Below are 23,183 nucleotides of genomic sequence, written 5' to 3'. Positions count from 1 at the left end.
CAAGGTACACGAGGGGGTGGGTGGCCAGCACCACGCCCAACCGCCTTTGACTCAAAAGTGGCGATGTTTACACATTGCACCAGGACCAGTTCAGATAATCGCCACTGACGGTGGCCGTGAGCCAGAATCAAACTCGGGTTGCCGATTTCATAGCAAAGCACGCCAACCGCTACACTACCGCTCTCCATGCATGCGCGCGCACACACACATACAGCATAAAGTTTAGGAAGAAGTACTATATTTGTATCCTCACTAATAAAAAATCATCGCTAATCAAAATCAGGGGACCACATTAAACAGCTTCCAAAAACAGCAGCAGACGTTTCTCTCCAAACAACTGTGCACGACATCGCCGTGGTAGAGATGCCTCCGTAATCCCGTGGCTTGGCTTCCTGCCTGCCCTTTCAACGTCCCCCTAATTGGCGCGGTGCCCATTTAAGCCCGCCTCATTACACACATTTCAAAAAGACCCAGAAAGCAATATTCATGATAGCATCCTGGCCGATTTTGTTTAAAAGCCAGATTTTTTTTTTGTTGCCGTTGCAAATGGGGGTAAGCTAAATTGTTGGGTTTTAGTGAATTCATTAAAGGCTTTAATAAACTGAAAGTTGCAGCAGGAGGTCAAACAGCTGGTGGCGGTGGATGTCTGAAACTTTGCCACATCAAGCGCTGCTCGCCGTAGAATATGGACAGCTGTGACAATATGTCCCAATGCTGCCCGATCCTGCAGTTGCGACAACCCTCATTACAGGATGTTACTGCTGAAATTTGAGGCCATGTGTGCAAAAATAAGAGCTTAAATGCTGCCTCTCAATCATAGCATTCATTGCCTGCTGTACTCCAGCACCCATGAAATGTCAGATATGAATGCAATACACTCAAGTAGAATTGCTTCCTAGTAGAGTTAACTCTTTAAAGAGTGTGCCTACACACTTTTTTTACTTCATGTACAAAAATTTCCTTCTGCTGATTTAAATATACTTATTTAATAGCATGTATCATACCAACCATGTTTACCTGCTTGGTATATAGTATGGCAAATATAACTATAACATTCCCAACATTTATATTTTAACCTAACAACGTGACAAAAAATGGAATCGGTGGAATTATTACAAATGTCAAATAGATTATTGCCATTCCATTTACTTTTGAGAAAACAGCCAACCCCTATCATTAGGGGCCCTATTAAATTTCCAAGCAATATGTGCAACTAAAAACCATACATAAATCTCTGTTAATACATAACTAACGTCTCCATTGCAGCACACCTGTTATGTATGGGCTCTCACCTGTTTATAACAGCTTGCAATAAATTATCGTAAAGTTTAAACAGTGGTATGAAAAGATGTCCGTTGCTTACTTGTGCAGATGTAATGCTATTTAAAAGACGAAAAACATGTTTAATTATTCAATTTAGAGTAATTCTGATTATGGATAATATATTTATATTCTTAATAAGTCTATCACTTACCCTACAGTGGCAAAACAATTTAAATGCTACAGAGCAGTAAGCATCAAAGCAAAAACACCACAAGTTCAAAGTGAACAATTTATAGGGCCTCACAATCCCATCTGGAAGGGATAAAAACAACCCCAATGTCTCATCTTTAAAACATTTGTCATTTAAGCTTTGATAAATGTACACTTACTGGAATGAAACATTAGACCGACAATTCATATCCATAAATTAATTTACCCAGGAAAGCCTCATCAAGTCTAACAACCTTTTCAGGAGTTCGTGCATTTGCAATATTTGGCAAATTCAGACTGTGCCCATATACATGCCATGGAAGCGAATCCACAACACTCAAAGGTCAGTCGACATGTTTGTGAACCTACTTTCTGTATTGGTACCATGAAGACATATAGAAGCAAATGTATACCTCACAGCACAGTCGGTTTGAGAGGATCAACCAAAATCTAAAACGTGATATCAATACGATCAAACAACCCTTGCCTTCAAAGCACACGATGAGAAGTGTGCCACCATGCCTGGCTGTCGCTAACAGCAGCCTGCTTACTGGACGCAGCTCCCACCACATTCGTTACAAATACAGATGTAACATGTACACACAGCAGACTGTGGAGGGAACATGGCAACCTGGAATACATTATATCGCAGATTCAAAGCTGCATCGCTGATGTCAACTCTCACTGTTGAATAAAATGTTGACATTATATTTGCCAAACACCCACCTACTATAAATTGTTGTATTGTGTAAACTCCATACTCTACGTAAACTGGTTTCACACACGCCAACAAGATGCACTGTGTGCGAAAGGCTGTGCAAAAAAAATAATATTTAAATTAATGATATACAAAACCATCTGGATAAGTGGGGATTAGATACAACCCACCGTCCAAACAATGCACGCAAGCATGAATACAAGAGGTCACCAAGCACAGCTAAACCAGAGCATGCAGGTCACAAACTCCAGCTCAGCCCGTGATCAAATACTTAATTTCAAATACCCCAGTCGTTGTCAGCAATGTCGTCAGTGTAGAGGACCTCCTAAAGTAGACCATACTAAACCAACACACACAGAGACAAAGATCCCCTTTTCAATCCTGTATATACTGTGGGAAAAGTGCTGTTAACGAGCACCGGTACAACACCACACCCAGCCACCTTTGTCTTGCCAGTACTGCTGTTGATACACTCCTGCCAGCAATTACTTTATGCACAGTTGACCCAGGCATGGGCCAGAACCCACATTGCTGATTGTCCCAAACGTACACAAGCAAGATGCGAACCTTGATCACTAACATAACAGTGTAATGTTTTAATGATTGGTCTCCATGTAGACAAGACTTCTACCACACTTGTACACATGCAAAGCACCCAAGTACAAACATACGTGCAAACTCAACCAACAAACACCGAACGTAAAAACCTTCAACAAAAACACAAATTAACAAGTGATCACAATATGTAGAGAGCAACTGTCGGTAAACACATTACAAAGAACCACCTTTAAAAAACAGTCAAGATACATACAGCCTTGGAGAGGCATCTGTAATGGCTCACTGCTATATGCCTGTGTAGTGACATAGAATTGGTCACTTAGCAGCATAGCGCTGGTTGCTGGCAGTGAAGGGTTTCTGCAGTTGCAGCAGCTCTGACTGACAGCAGGTCACATGATAGGCCAGAGAGGGGGGATGTAAGGGAAATGTTACGAAGGGGCACATTGAGAATCTTCTAGTATGTTTCAGAAGGGGGCGTGGCCAGGGTGGAGCCAGGCCACGCTGACAGTATAACAGGGGCCCCGGGAGGGGACCTCGGGGCTTAAAAATGCCTTAAATGTGGTCTAAAGGTTAAAACAAACATGTAAACACTTCTTCTTGGTTCTTTCGGTAAAGTCACGTAGAAGGGAAATAATAAAATAATAAAAATAAAACATAATAAAATAATTCTCACGACGAATTATTTTATTATGTTTTATTTTTATTATTTTATTACTTCCCTTCTACGTGACTTTACCGAAAGAACCAAGAAGATGAATCCCTGCAGTCACGAAAGCTTTAAATCGAAATGTAAACACTTGTTTAACATAAAGGCTTCATTTATCCTATGCTCAGCGCCAAAGTCTACATTTGCAGCAAAATAATAAACATTTTAAGTTTACCGAGATCGATAAATAAAGTACTATTCAGCATTAAAAATATAAGTAATCAACCAAAATGATAGACCTTCATCTTGTGAAGAATACTGTACATAAATGTCGACAAAAAAATCATAACCAGTGGCCTCATAAAGATCAGGCCCTCAAAAGCCTGTAAAATGTATTCAGGAGCCATATAAAATGTTTGATTCACCACCTTTTTTCTGCGAGTTAGTGCAGTAACGTGCACATGGACATCAAATTAAAATGTCAAGGCAGACTGGGGTTGTAACCCCAATAAAAAGTGGCGCTGCAGTGCTGCGACCACTAAAAACAGCCAGATGGGAAGTAACTATCGACCACGCTGAGGACACGGTGAATTAAAACTTGTGTCAATTTGAAAAAAACCACAACAGTGGTCTTCCTACGGAATACTGGCACCCGCCATGGGATCGTGAACATTTCAGATCAAGTTGTGGTCGTGCTCCGAAGGATATTTGGAATTCCATGAAGTAGGAATGGATAGATATTGTGAGAACACAGAAGTCAATAAGACGCATGTCCGATAGGACGTGAATGGAATTGACCTAAAAGATAAAAAGTTGTGGTTGTGGTCAATAAAAGTCATGTATGTGAACGGATTCTGAGAGCGAAGGAATTCACGATGGAGATGACAAGGCAAAGAACATGGTTCTGGGGTATGGGAGCTGAGCTTAGTTGGAAGACTTCCATGGATTCGCAGAGTGAACATAAAATATCTGAGATAAAACTAGATACATCATTAACATGGATGTTAAAATCACGGGTAATCAGTGAAGAGAAAAAGAGACCCCACGTGGAGGTGACAAAATGCAGGTGGATCTAAAATGAGGGCTTGGCTAAAGTGAACAGTAGATGTCAGAGTTTGACATGGGAGATAATGTAAAGTCGGGTTTAGAGATGATATTCTCCCCCCCACCCCCTTCTTCTATCCCCTTATTTTTGTTCTTCTTCCCTGATCTTCCCCCCCCCCTATACATACCTGGATGGGGGCAGTGAGCCCAATTTTCTTCCCTCGTCTAAAAACCAGGAGCAGTGAGTTCGGGCTTTAGTCCACAGAGTTTCTATCCCTCCAACACCCCCCCCCCCCCCTTGTTACGGTTTGTGCTTTGTACCAGACTCGTAAAAAAACACACAGAAATTCTACCACCCATGCCAGAGGCGTGAGCACGCTAATATAGGCGCTAGCTGATGGTAGTGGCAGGGGATCGGTGGAGAGGGGGGGGGGGGTATGGAGCTTGAGAGAGCAGGTGAAGCTCAGGGGCTACGTGTCGCTTGTCGGTGAAAGAGGATGTCGACAGTGACCTCCTCCTGCAAGAAATCGTGGGACTTGTCAGCAGGAGAAGAGCTGCACGTCACCTGGGTAGCCGTTTGAGTCGAGGTCAGTTCCCCCACGGAGTGCGAATCCAAAGCTGGCCGGGAGGCCCTGCGATGCCCAGCGTCCACGCAGCGTCTGGGATGGTATAGCCATCAGGCCCGTGTCTCGCCCGTTATAAACAAACACCACACCGGTGCCATCCTCCCCTCCAAACGGCATTCCCACTGCAACGTCTGTGATGAACACAGACACGCGTGCACACAGGAGCTGTTATTTCACATCAATTGGAGGCGAGGTCACCACAGTGCTTCTACAAGGCTATGTGCACTCTGAAACCATAGGCGGTGTTATGGGTTACCCACAAGACAGAAATCCCCAGTGTTGTCTTGAACAGAGTGTGCACTCACCACTATAAAAAGACACACACACACACACACACCCCCTGGACAGATTGTCAAGGTAAGTCCTGTTAGCGAGCACTAATCTAAAACAGGCATTGCCTGGCACATTAGGAATCCTATGGCCAGAATCACGCCTGGCCATCATTTTTATCTATTTTTGATTTGAACGTGCGGTGGCCAGACTCAACCGATTAGGAGGCCAATGGAAGCGGTTCAGATACTCATGCTGTGTGCAAAGTGCGTAAAATGAGAATCACTTTGTGGCAAGTACGCTATGGTAGTCCAAAGAATAGACTGGCTACCGCCATAGGAATGTAACATTTGTATAACTAACATCAGAAAAGAGTACTGCCTAATACAGGGGTCGGCAACCTACGGCTCCGGAGCCGGGCTGCTTCTTGACGATATGTACGTATGTACAGTATGTACTCAGATGCATTGCGGCTCTTGAAATACTGAATTTTGTACCGAATTGGAAAGAAATGGCTCTTCTTGTTATTTTGGTTGCCGACCCCTGGCCTAATAAATGTGATTAGGTTGACACTGCAACTTTTGACTATTACCTTTTGCAGCGATTTATATTGATAACTAACGGAACATTTCACGTTGATTTCTGCAACCAACCACGGACTCTGTCTGGCTAAGCAACTCGCTTCAGAGTAGGTTTCCGTGGTTGTGCTGTAAAGCGCCGATGTTTTTGCATTCTGTAGCATGACGTCAGACGTTTCGCTCCACATGCTGGGTGGGAGCTTTTTCAATTCGGTTGCTGAGGAAACTCCCAGCACGTGCAGCAAAGCATCGGGCATCTTTGCTGAACCATATGCGGGTAGTATGGCTCGAAAGCACAACGGAGAGATGAACTTGCTGAACTCCATTTCACTCCAAACTATTACAACTGAAAATTTTTATTTTACCAGTTAAGGCCCACGGAGTTGCATAGCTCTTTTACAGGACGATCAAATGACAGCGCAACAAAGTGGCTTATCATGTGGAAATGTTTAGCAGCCAAAAACTTGAAACGCATCTTGATTATAAATGTGGAGGGAAAAACCGGAGAACCCAGGAGAAAAGTCCACTCAACCATGGGGAGAGACTGCAAACCACAAATATACTGGTGTCAGGGTTGGGATTGAACCCACGACTGCCCGTATACTAGGCAATGTAGCTAACATCTCGCCACCGTGGTGCCGAGTGTCAACACCGAATCCGCCCACCATTATATCCATCCTGGTCGAGGTCTCCAACCGGCGTGATGGCGCTGCCGTAGCGGCCATAAACGTCTCGCCCCGACAGCGTCTGTGCGGCGCCCAGGCTGAGCGGGGCCTGCTGCAGGTAAAGATAAACGCGGCCCAGCTCCTCCAGGCGACCCTGGGAGCCGCGCTCCATGTAGAGTGGGGCGCCCACGAGCAGGTCATCCAGTCTGTGTGTGGGGGGGGGGGGGAAACACGTGCACGGCACACGGCATACGCCACGGTGTCAAGATGTTAACTACCTCGGCTGGTATACACGAGTTTGTGGGTTCTGTTAGCGAGCACCTGTTAAGGCCGGCACAAATATGTGGGTGGCCAGAACCGTGCCCGGCTGCCTTTGTCTCCATGGTGCTGATGTTTATACACCCCACCAGATACCCATATAAAGGCTGAGTAGACCCAGAGGAGGCACAGGACCAGTTTAGATATTCGTGAACAATGTTGGCTGTGGGCAGGGTTTGAACTCAGGCCACCAGGTTCATAGTACAGTGTGATAACCACTACCCTACCGTGCCCCACACCAAGCACTACACCACTTTTCACACACAAAGTACCATGAACAACATTCTTCTTGATAATTGTTTTTTTTACCCTTCTATCTGGCAACAAAACTGACACTTTTTTTTACAAGGAGTCATGTTTGCATAGACCACAATACCTGCAGTCATAATGCAAACAAAAAACATAACTCTGATAATATATGCACTGTCCTTGAAGTTGATTGGTCCACAGCCGAGACAGCTTTCCTTAGAGCCTAGTCTCACATGGGTTGGACCAGATGACGCCAAAAGGCGCACAACTCAAAGACAATGCACCATCAGAGTATGAGACATTCTTCTTGTTAGATCGACCAAGTAGGTATTCATAGTGAAGCCAACTGGCATTCCATAGTTAGGGTGCAACGGTGGTGATGTGCAGAGTAAACTTTGTTCAATATTCCATATTACAACGAATACACGAAGCTACAAATAACTGATGATCGATGCTTCATGCGATCATTTAAAATTATGACAGATTTTAATCACCTATTGCAGATATGTATATACTTAACTGCTCACACATCGATGCCGATTTTCTATATTCAAGAAAACAAGTGGCCCATAAAAGATGAAAATATTTAGCAATGGAATAATATAGGTGCCACTTGAGCGAGCAGAAGTGGAGGCATTTTTGGAATCAAGGAGACCTCAGAATCCATGGGGCCTTTTTTATTTTGAGAATTTGGGTGAACTTTGGTGCAGGAAAACTGAGGGAATGCATCTCACAGCGAGTCAGCTACCCAAGCCATCCATATTCACACAGCGTTCGGCCTTTCATGGTACAATGCATACCATACATTCGTTGGTACATTTAATAAAAACTATTTAACATTATATACCTCACACAAATAAAGTGGGATTTAGGTAAGGTTGATGGATATTGAGGTTAAATAACTTTAGATGTATGTTATTACACGACCGACTAATGGCTACACATTACAACTGCCAGTCTCACTTTAATTGGCAGATATCGTACAATAAGCTCTCACTTTGACCATATATATATGGGAGCATTGCCAAAAAGTGCACGTTTGCCCAAATTAAATTTCACTCACTAAAAGAAATACAGAATACGCCACACCCAACTTTAAAAACATTCCAGCAAACTGTGCTCCTTTGTGGATTTCCATTGACCTTATGCAAGAGCAATTTGCAATTGCTAGGAATGCCTTAACTACAAACCAATCCACCGAAGCTATGAAATGCGAAGGTTTTCTGTGGTAATGGAACCAGTCAGGGCAAGCAGCCGACCTAACTCGAAATGCCCAATGCCTAGAGGCCAAGCCAACACAAGCCAAGTTCAGGTTCCAAATATTTTCCATTCCAAATGCCCAGGTATCAAGGCCATGTATTCAGCATAACGGATGGCACTTAAATTTTACACCTTGGTCTGCAGTACTCATTCCAGTTGCAATGAACTGAGCAAATATTTTCTGTGTGGGTGGGTAGCCACTTACTGTATATCAGTATTAAGGGTGATCATACCAATGGGGAATTAATTCTCCATTGTGCCAAACAAGAAAACAATTCACTATCATCATGTTCTTCCTTATAACATTATCACACCAATATTGAATCATTGTGTACGGTGAGGTAAATAAAAATAATTATTATTTATTAACTCAGGAAAACTTCACTAACCCTCAAGAGTATTTTGTAGTTCTGTTTTCGATATTTGATCAAACAATTATTGAGTTTGTGTGGTAGAATAAGTGAGTCTCATGAAAAAAAACCATGCAAATGACGAACTCAAAATCCACATTGACAAGACAACCTATTTGCTACATTGCTTCAATATCAGCTTGCTGGGTGTGGCTACTGAATGTAGATATGGCTCAATCTGTGAATGAGTCACCAAACATCCCTTCAAGTATTCTTTGTTCTTTCGGTAAAGTCACGTAGAAGGAAAAAACAATAAAATAATAAAAATAAAACAATATTATTTTATTGTTTTCCCTTCTACGTGACTTTACCGAAAGAACCAAGAATATGAATCCCTGCAGTCACGAAAGCTTTAAATCGAAAAATCCCTTCTAGTAGTTAGATTATAGCCGTCAAAGGTGACCCGGTGGTAAAATAGAGCCAACTGCTGACCAGTAAAATTTCGATTTAAAGCTTTCGTGACTGCAGGGATTCATCTTCTTGTTTCTTTCGGTAAAGTCACGTAGAAGGGAAGTAATAAAATAATAAAAATAAAACATAATAAAACAATTCTCACGACGTTTCGGCTACAACGCAAGCAGCCGTCTTCAGGTGAAGAATGAGACACTACCAAACTAGGAGCTTATATATAAGCTGCATTGGGGGTTGAAGAGCGCCTTAACAAAAAGAATGTGCATGTGAAGAGGAATTTAGCATATTCATGGAAAATGCGTAGGCGTTGGGCGGGGGGGTGTCAAAGTCATATTATGCCCATGCATTATGCAGGATCAGCAGCAACCAAGGGGGGTGCAGGGATTAGCAGTAACAAAGGAAAGGAATGTTAATGATATGTAGCTGCAGTTACTCAACAACCACGTAGAAAACTAAAGTATAAACTACATAAAAAGTAAGTATACTGATGGTGCGATGCAGTTTATACTTTAGTTTTTTATGTAGTTTATACTTTAGTTTTCTACGTGGTTGTTGAGTAACTGCAGCTACATATCATTAACATTCCTTTCCTTTGTTACTGCTAATCCCTGCACCCCCCTTGGTTGCTGCTGATCCTGCATAATGCATGGGCATAATATGACTTTGACACCCCCCCGCCCAACGCCTACGCATTTTCCATGAATATGCTAAATTCCTCTTCACATGCACATTCTTTTTGTTAAGGCGCTCTTCAACCCCCAATGCAGCTTATATATAAGCTCCTAGTTTGGTAGTGTCTCATTCTTCACCTGAAGACGGCTGCTTGCGTTGTAGCCGAAACGTCGTGAGAATTGTTTTATTATGTTTTATTTTTATTATTTTATTACTTCCCTTCTACGTGACTTTACCGAAAGAAACAAGAAGATGCTGACCAGTAGTTAAAATGGACTTTGGCTAATTGGCTGGGGGTATGAAGGCAAGTCTGAGGAGCACAGCTATTGGCCTGAAATAATCCCCTGTAAAAAATAAGGGATCTGAATAGCATTGCCTTATCTGCATAATCATAACATTATGCTGGGTGCCACGTGCAGCAATTGTGGTGCACAAATGGCTATTTGTGATACTGCAATGTACAAATAATAACAGTTGGGCCCGATTCAGTGACATACAGGGATTAGATTAACAATGGTGCAACACTCTACTCAAGAGTTGTTAAACATTTAACATTTTAAGATCGAGTAATTGTAATACATGAAAACAGCTTTGTTATTTTCATTTGTTTCGGATTTGTTTTCATGTGGGAATTCATATCAATAAAACACCACACATGTACATTTTACTGGACAACATTTCACAAGGCTACAAGTGGAAATACAATCAAATAAGCCTTTAAGTTGATTTCCATGAAAACAATTATCATTTGCTGTGCCATATCAATTTCCAGACTGTGCATGCCATCATATAATCGTAAACTTGCATGAAGAAATTTCTCGAATTCTAACAATGTTATGACAACCACTAGTTTGTTGTAGTGGCATAACATTAATGGCTATGCACAATTCAAAGTGAAGACAATAAAATGCAGGATATTTGAAAAACAGTGAAAATTAATGTACAACCCAATGCCCCCGTTTAACATCGAATTATACGATATAAGAATTATAATAAATATGACTTAAAGCTTTCGAAACGTCGTAGTTTTTTGTTATTTTCTTTGAACCTATCTACGTGACTTTACCGAAAGACCCAAATAATATAATAAATATGGTCGAATAATAAAGAGAAGGGATAGAATTCTTACTGTATAATAGCAGAAATGAGTGACACATATGGAAGCTTGAACGCTGGCTTTTATCGTGAAATTGACTCAACAGGAAATGAGGATGACACAGAGCGAATCTGACATTGTAAATCATAATTCCCATCACCATGGCAACGGTGTCCAAGTTTATTTAAGGATATGTTGCAATGAAAGGGGGCTCATCTTTTGGTTCTTTCGGTAAAGTCACGTAGAAGGGAAATAATAAAATAATAAAAATAAACGTAATAATATAAAATTCTCACGACGTTTCGGCCACAACGCAAGCAGCCGTCCTCAGGTGAAGAACAGGGCTGTCGGAAAGACAGCGTCCGAATGAACACCACTAAGCTTGGCAGCGTATATTTAAGCTGCGTTAGAGGAGGAGAGCGCCTTGACAAAGGAATTTACATATCAACCCAGCTTAAATATATGCTGCCAAGCTTGGTGGTGTTCATTCGGACGCTGTCTTTCCGACAGCCCTGTTCTTCACCTGAGGACGGCTGCTTGCGTTGTGGCCGAAACGTCGTGAGAATTTCATCTTATTATGTTTATTTTTATTATTGTATTATTTCCCTTCTACGTGACTTTACCGAAAGAACCAAGAAGTTGAATCCCTGCAGTCACGAAAGCTTTAAATCGAAAAATTTAAAGGGGGCTGTTAAGATACCCTCAACTAACAACCGACGATAATATTTCCTGTCAAAAATATTTGAGAACAATATTTGCCAAATTGGTTTAATCTCAGGTACCTGGTATTTGCATTAATTTAGGGCAAATAACTAATTGAGGACAGTGAAGAAGATCTGAAAATAAGATCAAATGTCAGATTGTGATAATGTTTACAATCAATGCCGACAAATAATGACGTATTTTCGTTTCTCATTGCCTCCCGATTAATCCTTTCTTGAGTCATGGGCATGAAAAAAAAGTCCGGAATAATACAACATATTTACAGAAATTATCTTAAAATAACCAGTGTTGCAAAAGGCATAATTTTTATTTGCAAAGATCCAAAAAGAAAAATATAGACCTAAATAAAAAATGTTTGTTTAAAACTGCAACAAACCTCTTTAACCATTCACATGACGACACAGTAATGTTCATTTTCTCAGAAGCACAATTGTGCATAGTTAGTGGTGCCCTGGTATTTCCTTCCCTGGAAAAGGGTAAAAATGTTGCAACCGTTGCTTAAGCGCAAACAGAATGACATTTTCCCCGAACATTAAAAAGTCTGCTTACAGACACACCCACATAATCAGATCACAGTTGTCAGAGGGTTCCTCTTAAGGCTTACACATTTCACAAACCAAATAAATCAGTTAAATTGCTGGCAAAGAGCATGGAATCCTTAAATGCCGAGATGTTGACATTTCAATCCCCTGCAATTGTAGATTTACTTTCGATTCGGGGGCCTTAAAATGGTAAATTCACTGGGAGGGATGGCTTCCATATGCAATGCAGCATTCGCATATACCAACTGCCCGAGCAGTGTAATTGCACCAGTTAGAAATAATTAGTGGCATGTGACTGAATGCCCATACAGTGAAAGCTTTGTTGATTCAGACTCGAGGAGACCATACTGAAGAAAATAAGATCCATGTGACACTATTTATTCCTTATTTTTTGGCCAATAAACTTTTAGGATCACTGACATGCTAATGAAGACAAACACATATATATATATGAATGACAAAGCACGTTTTGAGTGGTCACGCTGGACTTCTACACCAAGTTCTAATGAGAAACCAGCAGCTGTAATTAACGAGCACAAAACAATTGCAATCCATGTGCACATGAACACAAAATAAAAGCATAGACCAACTAACTACTCGGCGAACAGATGAGGCGTAACGAACTTAGAGATCTTGTAGGCAAGACATGGACATACACGTCTCCCCATTCACCAGGCTCTCAATCACTTGCCTCCCCACCATCACATAACTCCCCACCACGCAAGGCCGACTGAGCTACATAGCTCTTTTTCAGAAGCTATTTGTGCATTGTGCTAAAATGACTTCCTTCACATGATGCACATCCTCCTTCCCCGTGACTTGTGTGTCCTCCTCTGGAGGCGAGCCGGCCCCCAATGAGGAGACTCACCCGTCATTATTCACATCCGTGACTGCCACCGTGTAGCCGAAGTAGGAAGCCAGCTGCAGGACACAGACGCACATACATCACACATGAGCAAAGACAAAGATCGCCCGTATAGTCCGATGGGCAGCACGACACGTGAGGGCGTGGGTGGCCAGCAGCACGCCTGGCTGCCTTTGTCTCCCTAGTGGCGATGATTACACACTGCACCAGGTAGCATGCATGCACACACCACATTCTGCTGCACACAAAGGTTCAAACACACTTCTGAATGGGTACACAAGCTCTGCACACACACCGACAACATTCAACATGATAATTGGTTTTTTACCCTTCTATCTGGCAACAAAACTGACACCTTTTTACAAGGAGTCATGTTTGCATAGACCGCAATACCTGCAGTCATAATACAAACAAAAGAACATAACTCTGATAATGTGCACTGTCCTTGAAGTTGATTGGTCCACACCCGAGACAGCTTTCCTTAGAGCCTAGTCTCACATGGGTTGGACCAGATGACGCCAAAAGGCGCACAACTCAAAGACAATGCACCATCAGAGTATGAGAGCTCGGGGCAAGCATCTACACTATGGGAACCTCATTTGCCAGTAAAAATATGATAATTGGTTTTTTATCCTTCTATCTGGCAACAAAACTGACACCTTTTTACAAGGAGTCATGTTTGCATAGACCGCAATACCTGCAGTCATAATACAAACAAAAGAACATAACTCTGATAATGTGCACTGTCCTTGAAGTTGATTGGTCCACACCCGAGACAGCTTTCCTTAGAGCCTAGTCTCACATGGGTTGGACCAGATGACGCCAAAAGGCGTCAACATTTGCCGATAAGTAGTGATGACGTTATTAGACCTCATTGACACAGGCTAGGTATACAGTAGAAGTTGCATGTGCGATTTTATCACACTTAACCCAATCAGTGTGATGTAAGGATGTGTAACTTGGATTAGAAGTGTGCTTATACGCAGCGTTCTTATATCCAGCTTCTACTGCAACTAAGACACCATAAAGGGTGAAAAAGGCTTCATAGAAAGGAAAGAAGACAGCACTCGGGCGGTATGGGTGAATGCATGTGCACAAGCACGCACATAAACATTTAAATTCATGTGCATTCACCTTTCTATTATCCACATGTAAATTTTGTCGGTTATCCACATGTTTACACGTGTAAGGACAGTACGGGGCCTAGTGGTCGTAAATAGTAACCGAAACGACAGGGACAGGCAGGGTCAAATGAGGCGACAGAGAGGTCGCGAAAAGGGGCGTGGCTGAGCCGGAGAGGGAGATAAAAGGCAGCGTGGAGCGGGGCTCGGGACTGCTATGGGGATTCGAAGTTGGACCGTCGTCGCTGTCGTGATCTTGGAGTGGATCATCCTCACCGTCTGGGAGCGGGTCGCCTTATCGTCTTGGAAGACCATGGGGAGATTATATATCGTCGCCGTAGCTGCTACTCCATCGACTCCTATATAGTCAGCAAGCTATATAGGTGAACGTCGTGTTGCAGCTACATAAAGTCACCCACTGTACATAGTCAACTCACGTCTACCCGTTAACATGCCATCGCGTTGGGCGGACCGGAATAGACACTTGAACAAGACAGTGTCTCCGAGTGCTGCATTACACATGGATAACAGGAGTAACCCAGAAGTCGGGTCACACATTAGATTATCTGTGTTTACGTGCAGATTTGACCCAACCTTAATGGACCCAGAAAGCTCTCAATAGAGGTCCAACTTTCACTCTATTATCCACCCAAAAGCATGGATAAGAGTAACCTGACAGTGGCGACGCACGTATTCTATTAACCGTTTAGCTGCGCTTATCCAAGTAGCTAAGGGAAGGAAATGGTGCAAATATGTAGGACAATACAATCCACTAACAACATCCACGTAGGACAATACAATCCACTAACAGAATCCCCTATAAGGGCTGATCAGATGATTTTCACTATAGTAATGCAAAAATAGTGACTTATTTAATGTATATACAATATCATAAAATGGCAATCATTAAAAAATTTAAATACAATGGACATGCAAACATTATGCATAAGACAGCTGTCAAAAGGCAGCCAAATTGCATTTCTCAGCAGACATAAAAAAAAATGGAACAGCCGAGTTTACGGTGTCATCAGCAAGAAGTTGCCTCATAAATGAAGTGCACTTATTCATCACGGTGCTAGAGGCATTACCCTTGCACCTGGCGGAAGGTCAAGAGACGCCCGCCCAGCGCTACCAATGGACAAACTTCTCCGACAGCACAACCCAACGCAGCCGTGTGCGTATGCTTCAGTGTCCAAGAGCATGTCAGAGCAGCGCATAATGCCAAAAATAATAATTATTATTTTTTTCCAAACGTGTTACAAGTTAAAACACTTAAATTGTGACAATGTGTTACAAATATAAAAACCGTTAAGACACAAATTTACTGTATGAAGTATAAAGTGCCACTGCCAATATATTCATGTTATTGAAAAGAAAGAAAAAAAACTCTGCCATGACAATATCCTAAACTTGTCTCCATAGACGAGGGCAACATTTGGAATAAACAATAGCAACATTATTTGGTGGTACAGATATATCCATTACCGACTGCGAATAGTACATTTAGTAGTGAACGTGCGACGTTCAGTGAACACCACATGCCTTTTATTCCGTGAATTCTGTCGACACCAAAGCAAAACTTGACTTCGTGTCAGGGTTACGTTGGTATAATGAGTGCTCCAGAGCCCTTGACTGCCTCCCTCGTCCTCACCCTAACCTTTATGTGTCTCTTCACACGTGGAAAGGAGGTGTATTTTTATACTTATTTACATGGTTAACCCTCATTTCACTGCCTGGCTCCCTTCAACACATTCTAGAGTTCAAGCTAGGAAAAAAAATAGCAGCAGGTTAAATTTACACCCCGGTGGTATGGCATGAGTGGCCACTCACATGGGACCGATGTGAACCCAGACATGGGGAGGAGCCACCTATCCCCTGCACGCACGGACAATGTGCTGCTGTATTGAGGTGGAGACAAACCTGCTCTCCTGTGACGTTCATGAGGGTGCTCATGTCTGTTGTGTTGAGGATGAGCACCTTTGAGAAACAGAGCAGCAAACAAGGGCTTAACATGGAACAGCACACGCGGACACTCAGGGGGACTCAAGGCTACTCGCTTGATCTTCACGCAGCAGAGCTATGAAGTATGACATTTGTTGAAACGACCGCTATATGCACATTGTTTTAATTGGAAGAACTTGGTTACACATTTCACTTGTGCAGCTGTAAATACTTAGGTTTGTCAAAAGGCATATATAAATAAAAGTATAAAACACAAAAACGCCCAGCAAAGACACAAGACACTCGGTTTAGCTTCAGAGACTACTGGGGAAAGTGCTGACAGCAGTTGCCGATTAAGGCTAGCAGAGCACATGATTTAGTTGTCGTTATACCCTTGCGTACACAGCTTAATTTGTCTCTACATTACCCAAAGACACAGAATGCACAAGGTATCTATGTGTAAGGCTCAAAATACAGGAAATATGCAAAGGTAATGGCTGTTTGTCTTTTGATAAGTTTCACACAATGCAAAAAAAAATCTAAATATTTTAGTATGACAAAATCTGCCAGGCAGTTATAATTTTTTACTTTTTATTGAAACAAATTGTCTGACAATCATAATATGAATCCTATTTATTCTAAACCGTGCAGTGTGTTATACTGTCATGTGCTAGCAGTTTCTGAGTTGCAAGTTATAAATGGGTCATTAATTGATTAAATAATTAATGATAACTTTTCATAATCCACAAGATCAGCAATGCTCTCCACAGCATGGTGTAAAATGCATGCATTAGTCATACACATCTCAGTAAGCTATAAACTTGAGGTAATTACTTAATCAGCATCTTATGATACAGAATTTGTATAATAGATGTGGCTGTTTTTGCAAGCTTTTTCATTCCGCTTCAACTACTGAATTTATATCCCCGCTTTTATTGTGCTTAGGAAAGCAATCGATGTGGAAATGATACAACAGCTGCTATAACTGCCTTTGCTATTGCTATTCTTAGTTATAATGCTGCATTCAATTTGCCTGGCTGACTTACGACCAGAATGAAAAAGCATCAGCAGAAATGGACGTTTAGACATTGCACAGTACCTGGATTTTCCACCGAAAGCAACGCTTATTTTCTCACTTGCGTTAATTGTGCGTACAAAGCAGAAGCGAGTTATTCTATTCATGAGAGCCGCGCAGGCCTTTTTCCATCAGAAAAATCACAATGTTGATTTATTTCAAAACTAACAAAAATGTACTCACGTATCCAAACGTACTGGATCCTTTTGGCACACCGGTGACAAACTCTAAATCAAACACAGATGGACCACTCGTTAAGAGTTGAAAAAAAGTAAGTTTCCCAATTATAATAATACAAAAATATATACAAATCTTAAAATTCAGTTTTTTTTGCCAAATCGAAACTAGGTGCATTTTTTTTCATTCAAGAGTTCGAGTCAGAAATAAGGTATGTGCATCGACAGGACTTGTGTAATGTTACCCACCAAAAACATCTGCATTGTTAAAATTAAATAACACAACTTGCCTTGCACAGAGTCTCCCGTGAATTCTCCAACAGCCACAGAATAACCTGCAAGCGCAGCAAATATCACATATGTAGTCCACACGCACTGCACATTAATAAAACACCTACCTAGCAAAAGGAATAATTTTAAAAGCAAAGAAAGCTTAGTCAACATTTCAGTCGATTTGTGTTTCTCGTAAGGACTTGATAGCCAAATATTAAACGCTTTCCCATTCAGTGAAAATTACGATTTTGTGAACCACATTCTTTTCCAACCAGGTTCATGAGAAGGGACTTAACAACATGTTGTATATAATAGAGGTTTTTGGGTTAAATCGCGTAAATATAGATTTAAATATCTCGCAGTTTATGTGGACATAAAATAAATGCTCAAGCAAAACTTTCATGACCAAGTGTAAAGCTGCAGCCACACGTCCTAGGCTTGGCAGGCCCATAGATCACACACACGAGCAGCCTGCCATCCCATCACTCAAGAGTCACCAAGACAGTGAAGGCAGCTTTAGTGCAAAGAAAAAGACGAAAATTCCCAGACCCACCCCGATAGCCTGAACAGACTGTTGAGGAAAGTGCTGTTAGCGAGCAAGTATGAAGACCGGCATGGCACGAGGGGATTGATGGCCAGCAACCACGTTGGGCCGCCTTTGTCTCCCTAGTGGCAAAGTTTACACACCGCACCATGTACTCATTTGAGGCCAAGTCGACCTAGGGGAGGCCCAGGACTGATTCAGATAATTTTCACGTGTAGGCCGTGAGTGGGAATCGAACTCTGTTAGCTGGTTTGGCAGCGTATCGTGCCAACAGCTACACTACCAATACCTGCTAATCGCCACTAAGAGACGGTAACGTCACCACGGTGCTTGTCCCAGGCAGGCAAGGTGCACTACATACACCCAAGCACACACACACACACACGTACCCATGTACGTGTCATCATTGTTGGCCGGAGTCTCAGCTGTCTCCTTCTGGCCCTCCACTCGGGACAGCAGAAACCTGGATTTCTGGCGAAACACAACCTTGGAGGAGGCAGCCATGACCTGGCCTGGGGAACACATGTGCAACATTACACACATCAGTGCAATAAAACAAGCGGGGATAAAGATCCCTTGCTCAAACTTATACTCTTTTGGGAAAGCGCTGTACGGGGGATGGTATTAAGGCCAGCATAGGGTACACGATGGGTCGATAGGGTCAATCTTACACACGAAGCAGCCCTCTCAGGTACTGACAAGGTAGGGCAACAATGAAGCAGGCACATATTTTAGGCCGAGTTGAACTAGGGCGCATTAACGCACCTAAAATCACAAATACACTGTATCCACAATGCAATATACACACACAAAAACACAATCAACATACTGTGTGCATACAAATGTACATATCCGATTCGCGCGCTTGGCTTCATACGGTGCGAAATAAGTCCAATATAATACGTACATATACTTCTGGGTTTATAGCTGGTTGAGTGATGGTACAGTGATTAGCACACTTTGCTATGCACATGGCGATCCAAGTTCAATGTGATTCCTACAGCCGTGTTCACTCCATGTGCATTAAATTTTCACACATTTTAAATTGTTGATATTCACACATACGATCTGACACGTGAATATTTAGGAATATAGGAAAGTAGCACATACAGACGCCTACCTAAAACCTGATTCCCACCACCATCCATCCCAAAATTCCCTCATCAAAACGCTACACCATAGAGCTCAATGTATCTCTGACCATGTACACCTGACCAGTGAACTGAAATACATACACCAGGCTCTCAAGGCGAATTGATATTCTGACTACACAATCCGCAAAGCCATCACCCCAACTGTGAGGAAGGAGCCATCTGATGATCCAATCAAAACCATAAAATTACCCTACATAGCAGGGAAACCAAAAATATTTCCAAAATCTTGACCAAACACAAGATCCAGGTTCGATTTAACACAGTGCGTAAAATTCGTGACCTGATCCCGGCTGTAGATGCCGGCAATATGGTAATATGCCGGCGTCTACAAACAAAGCTGTATTTGCGGCAGCAGTTATATTGGGGAAACCAAACGGCATGTCTCAGACCGTGTTCGTGAACATAAGGCAGATCTGAAACACGGCAGGACCAATACTTCTGTCGTGGCTGATCATTACTTTAATGCGGCTGGCTCACATGAAATTGATTTCTCTAAGACGATGGTACTTTGCAAGCCAACTGGCTATCAACAAAGATTCGTTCACGAAGCCATCCAAATATACAGACACAATTTCAACCGAGACGACGGTTTAAAACTCAGCAATCATTGGAAAGATGTCATCAACCACTTTGGGTCATGACTTGATTTGTGTTTTTCTGTCCACCTCTACCGTCAGCAGTGTGGGTGTGTGGAGCGAGGTGCAATGCTTTGATTGGTGTAGACTTACTGCCGGTATCGGGGCCCTCTCCTATATTAACATTAGCTGCCCCGCCCATCTCTAAACCTTTATAAACAGCTCTTTGATTGGTGTAGACCTACTGCCGGGCCCTCTCCTATATTAACATTAGCTGCCCCGCCCATCTCTAAACCTTTATAAACAGCGTCCCCTCAAGAGGCTAACCTCCCTGTTCCTGATGACGACCGCTTGTGTTGCGATTCGAAACGTTGTCATATTTTATTATTTTTATTAACTTTATTTTCATTTTTATTATTTTTTCTATCTACGTGACTTTACCGAAAGAACCATAGAATATGAATTCCTGCAGTCACAAAGGTTAAGTCAAAATGTTAATATTTATTTTAGTTGAAGATTTGAAGCACTTCTACATGCCCAGTATTTGCTTTCCACATTGCAGCAGAGCACACTTTGTGTACTTTAACATTTTCTCTCCATAGCAAACACCACACGATTTTAATCAGAGTATTTACTCCCCACTTTACAAAAGCAGGATGATTTATGCATTCTCATCAGAACTTATCAAGCAACTGGAGCACTTCCAGTGTGCATTTCATTGATGTGAACTGGTTATTTGATTAGCATCCAGTATACACACGTGATACCATGGCATTAACATTACGTGCATAATACATTAACCTGACATGAACGTAGGCCAAAACCTTAATACAATTAACACCTTAGCACATTAAATACTTAACGTGTTTGTGTACACAGGTAGTGCAGCCTAACCCATCTCAGGTTAACAGCAATGAGCTAGACATTCTTCTGGTAAATCTGGAGGCTGGGGGGGATTGTGAGCAGCGGCTGAGACAGCGATGGGAGGCTGTACTTCGCCTGCCCTCCCTATGACCTGAACAACTATTCTGTGCTGCGAGCACAACAATGCAAAGCAAGCGAATATCGATTTCTGCCACATGTCTGTGCATCGGGTAACCTTTGAGCATTTGCGCATCCACAAAATCGCCAGCCATAAATTGTCGGTGTTCATATTTATAAATTTAGATGTTTTTGCTTAAACGCAGTTGAGTTGCAATCTGTACAAGTGCAAGCGCAACTTCTTTAATAAACATTCAGCGGCTATCTTACAGAAAAACGTAATTTTTTGTCCGTCTGTCTGTGGACGCACACAAATCTAGAAAGGATCTGGCTCACAAACCGTGGGGATGACGTTTAGAAAAAGTAGCCAGGTACCACGCCGCAAGCCCCGTGGTGAGCCAGCGCTATTCCGTTTTCCCATCCGTGAACTTTAAAATAATTAAATTTAAAAAAGTGCTATTTATTATTTAAGTATTTACTTGTGCGAAACGCTGACCGGGGTTTGCCCCTAGCAACGCACACACGCCATCGGTGGAGGGGGATTCTCATTCGCGTTAAAAATGCATTTAAAATACACAAAACACTGAGGTCAATTCTTCACAGTGTTATGTCCTCTTCTCCCCCCCCCCACCCCAATGCGTGCAGTTACTACTATAGAGTCGGTAGATGCTACTACTATAGCGGTACATATTACTGCAGAGCGGGCGGGGAGATCGTGGGTGGAGGGAGGTAGCAGCCCAGCCCCAGCCTGCCAAAGTGCCACCTCGGCCGCCTGGGCAATCTAGGCGAGGCCGGGGGCTCTGCGCAGGACTCGGCCTCACCACGGCAATGTTAAGCAAATACTATTTTCTTGATTCTTTCGCTAAACTCACGTAGATAGATAACTTATATTTTAAAAATACGTTTGGAAATATTAAAATAGTAATATTTGTGTGTAGACAACTAATATTTAAAAATTAAGTTGGTAAATTTTTAAATAATATTGTGAGTGTCTAAGTACATATGTGCGTGTGAGTAAATGCGCGTGTCTGCGTCGATGTGTAAGTCGATGTGTCTGTGTGTGCGAGTCGATGTGTATGTGAGAGTCTGTGTGTGTCGATGTGTGTGTGTGTTAGTCGATGTGTGTGGGTGGCTCCATGTGAGTGTAAGTCCATTTATTTGTGTGTGTGTGTAAGTCCATGTGTGTGTGAGTCGATGTGTGTGTGAGTCAATGTGTGTGTGTGAGTCAATGTGTGTGTGTAGTAGACAACTAATATTAAAAAATTAAGTTAGTAAATTTTCAAATAATAACGTGTGTGTCTAAGTCCATGTGTGCGTGTGAGTCGATGTGCATGTCTATGTTGATGTGTGTGTGTGTTAGTCGATGTACGTGTGTGTGTAAGTCGATGTACGTGTGTGTGTAAGTCGATGTACGTGTGCAAGTCGATGTGTGTGAATAAGTTGGTGTGTGTGTAAGTCCATGTGGGTGTGCATGAGTCGATATATCTGCGTGTAAGTCGATGTGTGTGTGTGGCTCTATGTGCGTGTGAGTCGATGTGTGTGCGAGTCGATGTGTGTGCGTGTGTACATCGATGTGTGTATGTGTGTTAGATCGTGTGTATGTGTGTTAGATCATGTGTGTGTAAGTCCATTTGTGTGTGCGTGGGTCCATATGTGTGTGTCTTAGTCGGGGAGCGGTAGTGTAGCAGTTAGCGCGCTGCGCTATGAACCCGGTAACCCGGGTTCGATTCCCGCTCACGGCCAACACCCAGTGACGATTATCTGAACCGGTCCTGAGCCTCCCCTAAGGCGACTCAGCCTCAAATGAGTACCTGGTGCAGTGTGTAAACATTGCCATTGGAAAAACAAAGGCGGTCGGGCGTGGTGCTGGCCACCCACCCCATCCCCCGTGTACAGTTCCGGCCTTTATAGGTGCTCGCCAACAGCACTTGCCCCTACAGTCTGTTAAGGCTATATGGGGGGTCTTTGTCTTTGTGTGCAACTCCATGTGTGTGTGTGTGTGTGTAAGTCGCTGTGTGTGTGTAAGTCTATATGTTTGTGTGAGTCGATGTGTGTGTGTAGGTCAATTTATGTTTGTGTACGTCCATGTACGTGTGTATAAGTCGATATGTGTTTGTGCAGGTCGATGTGTGTGCGTGAGTCGATGTGTGTGTGCGTGAATCGGCGTGTGTGTCAGTCGATGTGTGCATGTTAGTCAATGTGTGTGCGTGGTGTGTGTG

General features: G+C 42.5%; 1 protein-coding gene across 1 annotated transcript in view; it reads right to left on the bottom strand.

Moving 5' to 3' along the window:
* LOC133345373 (integrin alpha-8-like) overlaps window positions 1-23,183 on the bottom strand; it is a 121,989-nt gene that overhangs the window by 62,349 nt on the left and 36,457 nt on the right. The window contains exons 7-13 of the mRNA XM_061556071.1: window positions 18,644-18,766; window positions 17,728-17,772; window positions 17,445-17,488; window positions 16,166-16,222; window positions 13,128-13,180; window positions 6,579-6,784; window positions 5,005-5,196 (exon numbers count right to left, since the gene is read on the bottom strand). Coding sequence (XP_061412055.1) covers window positions 5,005-5,196; window positions 6,579-6,784; window positions 13,128-13,180; window positions 16,166-16,222; window positions 17,445-17,488; window positions 17,728-17,772; window positions 18,644-18,766 — 720 coding nt within the window. The remainder of the gene's footprint in view (window positions 1-5,004; window positions 5,197-6,578; window positions 6,785-13,127; window positions 13,181-16,165; window positions 16,223-17,444; window positions 17,489-17,727; window positions 17,773-18,643; window positions 18,767-23,183) is intronic.

The sequence above is a fragment of the Lethenteron reissneri genome, chromosome 21 (assembly GCF_015708825.2).
Source record: "Lethenteron reissneri isolate LAM-NWPU_2019-01 chromosome 21, ASM1570882v1, whole genome shotgun sequence".
Taxonomy (NCBI): Eukaryota; Metazoa; Chordata; class Hyperoartia; order Petromyzontiformes; family Petromyzontidae; genus Lethenteron; species Lethenteron reissneri.
Note: the sequence above shows the minus strand (reverse complement) of the source record. Positions and strands in the feature narration are given on the sequence as shown.